A 9387-nucleotide genomic window follows, 5' to 3' on the forward strand; every position below is an offset into this window, starting at 1 on the left:
AGTCTTAAACTACATCCTAGGTATAGCTGGTGTTCGCACTGGCCTATGAATGAATTGAAATGAAATACGAATGAATGAGTGAAGCAGACTCTGTGTTTGCTAAAGAAGGCTCCCTAGTTGAGGTCCCATATGTTGAGCCCTCATTTTGGAAAGTCTTAAGGTTAAGTCTATGATAATAAGGTCTCATGGTATATGAATGAATAATATGAAAGAAACTATGTGTTATATGTTATGTGATAGGTGAAGATGTTATGTCTTGTGTGCAATACGATGATTATAATGATGCATGTCACTCTCATGGCATAACTTTCCTAATCTCATTTTAGCAAGTCCACTGACTTGACTTCCAAACATCATGTTGTTAGGGAAGAGCTCTTCTTTCTCATGCATGTCCCTGGTGTGTGCTTGCATATACCCATACTTAGTACAAGTGTGTACTAATTCCATACGAACATCTACTTTTAGGTGCAGGCACAGGTGGACGCTAGAGCTACAGGTTCGTTGTTGCAGCTATCCGGACGTCAGTATTCATCCGGAGTTTGGTAGGTCCTCATGCTTTCGAGGATGCTACTGTTTTACATTCTAGCGTAGTTTTAGAGTTGAGCTAGTGGAGCATGTTCCGCTAGCGTTTCTTTCCTGTTTTGGTTCAGACTTTGTATTGGTGCTATTTTGGCCGATATACAATTAATACTTAATGAATTATTTCTTTCAGTTGCCTATCTCTTAAATGTTAGATGGTTGATGATGAACGATTACGAAATGTTAAGAATGTTTAGCAAGTATGATTAAAGAATCAAAAATTTCAAATTTTCCGCTAAAATTAATCTATGTAAAGTAAGAATGACGTAAGTAGGCTTGTCTGCGACCTCTGAGAGGTCAACGACGCCGGTCTCGTCTGGGGTCTAGATTCCGGTCGTGACAAAGTTGGTATCAGAGCGCTAGGTTAAATTCCTAGAATAACGAGTTCACATCAACCACATTGAGTAGTTTCTAAGTCATGGTAGTGAAGTGCACCACTATCCTGGATTAGAGACTGCATGATGCGTAGGAAAGACTTCCCTTCTTCTGATCTTATTGTGCTTTTCCTAATGTTTGAATTCTTGGTGTTACGAACGTGTCTAACATCAACCTTGTTGTTTTCAGAGAATGAACTCTTGGGGAACTAAGGGTCGGAGGACGGGAGCAGCAGCAGCTAGGGGTAATCAGAATCCACCCCAGGCTCCAGCTGAAGGAGTGGCCATGCCAGTTAACCCAGCTGCGTTGACTGATGCGGAGGTGAGGGCATCTCTAGCCCAGATGGCACAGGCCATCACGATGCAGGCCCAAGCTATGACTGCCCAAGTCAACCGGCAGGATGTTCTGAGGGAAAACCCACCGGTTCGCAGCATAGCTGACAGACTGCGAGACTTCACGAGGATGAATCCTCCAATTTTCACAGGGGCTAAGACTTCAGAAGATCCCCAGGAATTTATAGACGAGTTGCATAAGATACTGGTGGCCATGGGGGCCACTGATATTGAGAAGGCTGAGTTGGCTTCCTACCAGCTCAAAGATGTTGCACAGACTTGGTGCAAAATGTGGCGAGATAGCCGTGTCCTAGGAGGGGTGCCAGTCACCTGGGAGCTGTTCAAGACAGCATTTTTGGAAAGGTTCTTCCCTAGAGAGATGAAAGAGGCCAAGGTTGAGGAGTTCATCAACCTCAAGCAAGGATCCATGACTGTCAGGGAGTATTCCCTGAAGTTTGTGAAGTTATCTAGGTATGTACTTCCCTTAGTATTTGATAACAAGAATGATGAGAGTACTTAACTTTGTTGAAATTATCCAGGTATGCTACTCCCTTGGTTTCTACCAGCAGGGAGGAGATGAGCAGATTCCTCACAGGAATCAATGGAGACCTGGAGGAGGATTGTCGGGCTGCGATGCTCCATGATGATATGGACCTTTCTAGATTAATGATGCATGTCCAGCAGGTAGAGGACAGCCGAAAGAGGAGAGGTGTACGTGATGTTAGGAGGCCTAGGCCTCAAGATCAGGCAGGTCCCAGCCATGGAGGCCATAGAAACAATTTTGGCGTCCGCGAGCAGCCCAAATTCAAGAAGGGGCAACAGAGTGCTGGAAATTCTGACCCTCAGAGAAATACAACGCCTAGAGGAGGCAGACCCGAACCCAAGAGGGGCAATGGAGGTGAGATGCAGCGTCCAAGGAAGACTTGTACTAAGTGTGGCCGAATGCACCTTGGAGAATGTAGACAGGGCACTAATGCCTGTTTCGGTTGTGGTAAGAGTGGACACATGGTCATAGACTGTCCCCAGAACAGAGGTCAGGCTGGGGGTAATGCTCAGCCTAGGCCTACCCCACATAATGCAGCAGCAGCCGAGCCTCCGAAGAGGAACAGATTTTATGCCTTGAAAGGTAGGGAGGAGCAGGAGAAGTCCGCTGATGTGGTCACAGGTATGCTGCAAGTATTCTCAACTTCTGTTTATGCTTTACTTGATCCAGGGTCTACGCTTTCCTTTGTGACTCCTCTGCTTGCCCTTACCTTTGAAATACTACCTGAAGTTCTGCATGATCCTATAGTGGTTAGTACGCCTTTAGGAGAAAATGTGAGAACCGATAGGGTATACAAGAATTGCCCAATAGTTGTGAGTGGCAAGGCTATGTGTGCAAACTTGATTGAGTTACCCATGCGTGATTTTGATATTATTCTTGGCATGGACTGGCTTCACAGCTATTATGCTTGCTTGGACTGTCGTAGTAGGGTGGTGAGGTTTCGCTTCCCTAATGGAGAAGAGTTAGTCTGGGAGGGGTACAATCCGATTCGTCCTAACCCCTTGGTTTCAAATCTCAAGGCCAATAAAATGATGGCCAAAGGGTTACTATGTCATCTAGTGAGTGTTAATGATTTAGATCATGACGTTCCTTCCATAGACTCGGTGCCTGTAGTAAATGAATTCCTAGATGTGTTTCCTGAAGATTTGCCTGGAGTCCCTCCCCTTCGAGAGATTGACTTTGGTATCGACTTAGAACCTGATACTAAACCAATCTCAATTCCTCCTTATAGAATGGCTCCAGCAGAACTCAAGGAGTTGAAGCTGCAGTTAAAAGATCTCACGGATAAGGGTTTCATTCAGCCGAGCATATCCCCTTGGGGCGCTCCAGTGTTGTTTGTAAAGAAAAAGGATGGGACCCTTAGAATGTGTATCGATTATCGGCAGCTCAACAAAGTTACTATAAAGAATAAGTACCCACTTCCCAGAATTGATGATTTGTTCGATCAGCTCCAAGGGTCTAGTTTCTTCTCTAAGATTGATCTTCGTTCAGGGTATCATCAGCTTAGAGTTAGGGATAGGGATGTCCCAAAAACAGCTTTTCGTACCCGTTATGGTCATTATGAGTTCTTGGTTATGTCATTCGGTCTCACGAATGCACCTGCTGCATTTATGGACCTCATGAACAGAGTTTTCCGTGAATACCTTGACTCTTTCGTCATAGTATTCATTGATGACATTCTCATCTACTCTAAGACCAAGGAAGAGCATGAACAGCATTTGAGACTAACCTTGCAGGTACTTAGACAGCATCAGTTGTATGCCAAATTCAGCAAGTGTGAATTCTGGCTGAGATCAGTGACCTTCCTAGGCCATGTTGTGTCCGATCAAGGTGTAGAAGTGGACCCCAGAAAGACTGAAGCCGTTAAGAAGTGGCCAAAGCCTCTTACACCCACCGATATCCGTAGCTTTCTGGGATTGGCTGGTTACTACCGCAGGTTTGTGGAGGGCTTTTCTTCCATTGCTGCCCCACTTACAACCTTGACAAAGAAGAAATCCAAGTTTGAATGGACGGAGACTTGTGAGAAGAGTTTCCAGGAGCTCAAGGACAGACTCACTTCAGCCCCGGTGCTTACTCTGCCTAAGAGTGGCGAGAATTACACTGTCTATTGTGATGCATCTAGGGTTGGTTTGGGATGTGTTCTTATGCAGGCTGGTAAGGTGATAGCCTATGCTTCCAGACAGCTCAAGGTTCATGAAAAGAATTATCCCACTCATGACTTGGAGTTGGCAGCCGTGGTGTTTGCATTGAAGCTGTGGAGGCATTATCTGTATGGGGTACATGTGGATGTGTTCACGGATCATAAGAGTCTCCAGTACGTGTTCACGCAGAGGGAGCTGAATCTACGGCAACGCAGATGGTTGGAGCTGCTGAAGGATTATGACATGAATGTGCACTATCATCCAGGTAAGGCTAATGTTGTGGCTGATGCTTTGAGCAGGATGAGCATGGGGAGTACAGCCCACGTTGAGGATGAGAAGAAGGAACTAGTGAAAGAGGTACACAGACTGGCCAGACTGGGTGTGCGGTTGGTTGACTCTACTAGTGGAGGTGTTTCAGTTCACCCTAGTTCTGAATCATCCCTGATAGTGGAAGTCAAAAAGGGTCAGCAACTTGATCCTGTGTTGATGGAGATGAAGGACTCAGTGTTGTTAAAAATGAACGAGTCTTTTGCTTTGGGAGGTGATGGCATACTTAGATTCCAGAACCGGTTGTGCGTACCAGATGTAGATGATTTACGGACCAGGATTGTTACAGAGGCCCATGGTTCCAGATATTCCATACATCCAGGTTCCACAAAAATGTATCATGATCTTAAGCAGATTTATTGGTGGGATGGCATGAAGAAGGATATTGCAGACTATGTGGCTAAGTGTCCTAATTGTCAGCAGGTTAAGGCAGAGCATCTTAAGCCTGGTGGTCTGACTCAGATTATTGAGGTTCCGACTTGGAAATGGGAGGCCATTAATATGGACTTCGTAGTTGGTCTTCCGAGGACTAGGAGGCAGCATGACTCTATATGGGTTATTGTGGACAGATTGACTAAGTCTGCCCACTTTATCCCTGTGAAGTCTACTTACAGGGCCGAGGATTACGCGAGACTCTACATTGATGAGATTGTGAGATGGCATGGAATTCCTTTGTCTATTATTTCAGATAGAGGAGCTCAGTTTACTTCGCATTTTTGGAGATCTTTCCAGAAAAGCTTAGGCACGCAGGTGAAACTTAGCACTGCCTTTCATCCTCAGACAGATGGGCAGGCAGAGCGCACTATTCAGACATTGGAGGACATGTTGAGAGCGTGTGCGATTGACTTTAGAGGTAATTGGGATGACCATCTACCTTTGATAGAGTTCTCGTATAATAATAGCTATCACTCCAGCATTGGGATGGCACCGTTTGAGGCATTGTATGGTAGGAGGTGTAGATCTCCAGTTGGGTGGTTCGAGGTTGGAGAGTCATCTATTTTGGGTCCAGAGATCATTCATGAGGCCTTGGAGAAAGTTAGAATGATTAGAGACAGGTTGTCTACCGCTTACAGCCGACAAAAGTCATATGCAGACAACAGAAAGCGACCCTTAGAATTTAACGTTGGTGACCAGGTTTACTTGAAGATATCGCCTATGAAAGGGGTGATGCGATTTGGTAGAAAAGGGAAGCTTAGTCCGAGGTATGTGGGGCCATATGAGATCCTACAGCGCGTGGGTGAGGTGGCCTATGAGATAGCATTGCCTGCGGAGCTAGCTTCTGTTCATCCAGTCTTTCATGTCTCTATGTTGAAGAAGTGCCTAGGTGATCCAGCATCAATCCTACCTGTAGAAGGTTTGGGGGTTGGTGAAGACTTGTCCTATGAGGAAATACCTGTTGAGATCTTAGACAGACAGGTCAAGCGGCTGAGGAACAAGGAGATTGCCACAGTGAAGGTATTGTGGAGAAACCATCTTGTTGAGGGTGCTACGTGGGAGGCTGAGGCCGACATGAGATCCCGATATCCACATCTTTTCAACTCTTGAGGTTAGGCTTCCTACTCGTAAGACTATAGTTCCTTATCTCTTCGTATTTGTTGCTATTGGCTGATTGTACATAGCAATTAAGTTATGATCTGATTGGCATTATGAGGTGTAATGGTAGTGTCATTCGGGGACGAATGTTCCTAAGGGGGGGATAATGTAACGATTCAAAAAAAAAAGAATTATATAAATAAGAATAAATAGGTATTTAAGGGCATAATTGTCCTTTCACGTTTTAAATGAATAAATAAATAAATAAATAAAACAGATTTGTATTTATTTATTTTAAATGTTATTTGACTAATTCTTGAATTAGTCTCCTAATCCAATTAGTCCTCTCTCTCTCACGCTTCTTAACTCCCTCTCTCACGTTCTCCATCTTCCTCACATTATTTCTGCCAAAATATCAACAGTTTTCATGCTTGAAGAACTAACAAAAAATTTTTAGCAAAAGAAAAAGTAATCAAAACGTCAAGGCTAAGAGAGGTTTGTCGAGAGAGGTGTACGTTGAAGTGAATTGGGGGTGGTTTAGAGGAGTTTTCCGGGCAGCAACATTTAAAGTTTGAACTTCGATTAAGGTATGGGTTTCTCTCATGGAATTCTTTCTCCAAGAGTACTTTCTTTCGAACGTTTCTTAAACTCTTGAAACTAAGGTTGTTCCCCTTCGTATGTCCTTGTCCTTAGCTCCCTAACGAATTTGTAGGATGGGTATGTTGTGCTGCTAGATTTTTGCATGAATGATGTGTTTAAATTTTGTGTCTTTCGGAAAGTATGAAAGTATATATGTATGTATTTGTGCAAGATTTTGACCATGACTTTAAGTCTTTCTTTGGCATGTTAATAGATTAGAGATTACTCGTGTTTTATGTGCAAATAGAGGCTCTTAAAAGCTTGATGTTCACTTGTTGAAATGCTATAAATTTTAGTTAAACAAATGACCAAATCATACTTTTAACTTGTCTTAAGAATCCTACCGAACGACAAATAAAGAGGTGCTTAAAAGTCCCGTAAATCGCTTCATAAAAATGTGTAACAAAGTTCCAGAATCTGGAAATTCGCTACAGGTGAATTCTGGAAATTTTGGGTGTCAAAAAAATTAAATAAAAATAGGCGAGGTCTGCAGGGATCGAACCCGAGACCTCACCAAAGTAAGACAAAAAAAAAAAAGGGAATGTGCCAGGCGGGGCTCGAAATGGGGGCTGGGACCGGCGAAATTCGCCAAGAAAAGAAATAAAAAGGGGGCTGGGGGGGATCGAACTCGCGACCCCCAGCCACACGCGAAAAAGAAAAAAAAAAGAAAAAAAAAACGTGAGGCGTGGGAATCGATCCCACGACCTCAGTAGGCGAAAATTAAAAAAAAAATATGAGGTTGTGGGGATTCGATCCCACAACCTCACTGCAGATGCTTTTTTTTTATGAATTAAAGAAGGAGGGGCTGTGGGGGTTCGAACCCACAACCTCCCTTTTCAAGCGAATTCAATAAAAAAAAAATAATAATAATGATAAATTAAAATTCTAATTAAAGTTGGAAAATTAATTCTCTTATGTAAAATATTGAGATTTAATTTAGAATTCTAATTAAAATAGAATATTAATTCTTTTATGTAAATATTGAGATTTAAATTAGAATTCTAATTAAATTAGAAAATTATTCTTTCATGTAAATGATTGAAATTTACTTTAGAATTCTAATTAAAATAGAAAATTTATTATGTCATGAAAATGTTGAGATTTAATTTAGAGTTCTAAAGTTATAAATGTTGGAAATAAAATCAATGAAAAATATAAATGATATCCAAATAATTCAAGATTTGGGTTCCCGTGCCCAAAACCTCCGTATTGATACATAAGTCATACGTGAGTAAAATATTCAAGGATAATGCCATCTACTTAGATCAAAAATTTAGATCTTGGTATATATATATATAAATACAAGATACATAAGTCTTGTAATACATAATCTTAGGAAAATAAGAATCACTTAACGAATTATAAATGAAGCCCCGTGGCTTGTATGTATAGACACATAAGTTTAACATACGTTCAAATTAAGTGAACCTAAGATATACGTAATGAAAGGAAGAATGTGGTGACAACCATGATGTGAGGCTAATGTATATGATGAGAGCAATCTCAAATGAGCCTAAGTAAAGGGTACCAATACGTACTCACCAATGAGAGTTTAAGATAATGAAGAGATCAGTCTCTATGAACACTCTAATGAAAATATTGAGTTTAAAACACTTAATACAAATGATGAGATGAGAAATCATCTATTGAGCTATGATGTCCTTATACTAGAAGCCAACTTCCATGATGTATGAGTTGAACGTAATGGAACTTTATACCGAGCACCGATAGGCTAGCTATGAGCGGTGATGCCTTCTTTCGGGAAGGGCGGAGGTTCACGTAACTCTCATGAGATGAGACCGTCCGGCTTGCCGGGTATGGGTCTCCATATATCTCCTAGTCTTTGAACCTATATTGCCACTATAGGGATCTGGCGGGGTTAAATTCCCATAAACGCCAGCATGTTATTGAATCACTTTGGCCGGTGATTCCACCTCTTTTCGGTGTGGGGGAGACACTGGATTTCATGATGCTCACATGATCTATGTCGGTTAAAGTTAAAGTTCCCAATGAATGAATGAGGCCAGCCTCAAATGAATCATATAAAGAAATGAATGATACCAAAGGTGTTAGGATAGGATAATCAAGAGGTGAGCTAGATTCAGGTAATGACATTAGGTTATTCCTGATCATTGCACAGCAAACCCGATGAAAGTCTTAAACTACATCCTAGGTATAGCTGGTGTTCGCACTGGCCTATGAATGAATTGAAATGAAATACGAATGAATGAGTGAAGCAGACTCTGTGTTTGCTAAAGAAGGCTCCCTAGTTGAGGTCCCATATGTTGAGCCCTCATTTTGGAAAGTCTTAAGGTTAAGTCTATGATAATAAGGTCTCATGGTATATGAATGAATAATATGAAAGAAACTATGTGTTATATGTTATGTGATAGGTGAAGATGTTATGTCTTGTGTGCAATACGATGATTATAATGATGCATGTCACTCTCATGGCATAACTTTCCCAATCTCATTTTAGCAAGTCCACTGACTTGACTTCCAAACATCATGTTGTTAGGAAAGAGCTATTCTTCCTCATGCATGTCCCTGGTGTGTGCTTGCATATACCCATACTTAGTACAAGTGTGTACTAATTCCATACGAACATCTACTTTTAGGTGCAGGCACAGGTGGACGCTAGAGCTACAGGTTCGTTGTTGCAGCTATCCGGACGTCAGTATTCATCCGGAGTTTGGTAGGTCCTCATGCTTTCGAGGATGCTACTGTTTTACATTCTAGCGTAGTTTTAGAGTTGAGCTAGTGGAGCATGTTCCACTAGCGTTTCTTTCCTGTTTTGGTTCAGACTTTGTATTGGTGCTATTTTGGCCGATATACAATTAATACTTAATGAATTATTTCTTTCAGTTGCTTATCTCTTAAATGTTAGATGGTTGATGATGAACGATTACGAAATGTT

The 9387-nt window shown here is 41.9% G+C and overlaps 1 protein-coding gene across 1 annotated transcript; it reads left to right on the forward strand.

Moving 5' to 3' along the window:
• The first annotated feature begins 502 nt into the window (after positions 1-502).
• On the forward strand, positions 503-9140 carry LOC107032759. The gene is made up of 4 exons (XM_015199254.2): positions 503-542; positions 1144-1757; positions 1826-2451; positions 9089-9140. The coding sequence occupies exons 2-4, from the start codon at positions 1147-1149 to the stop codon at positions 9109-9111; spliced, it is 1260 nt and encodes a 419-aa protein (XP_015054740.2). The 5' UTR covers positions 503-542; positions 1144-1146; the 3' UTR covers positions 9112-9140.
• Positions 9141-9387: the final 247 nt, after the last annotated feature.

Source organism: Solanum pennellii, chromosome 10, assembly GCF_001406875.1.
Source record: "Solanum pennellii chromosome 10, SPENNV200".
In the NCBI taxonomy this organism is placed as follows: domain Eukaryota; kingdom Viridiplantae; phylum Streptophyta; class Magnoliopsida; order Solanales; family Solanaceae; genus Solanum; species Solanum pennellii.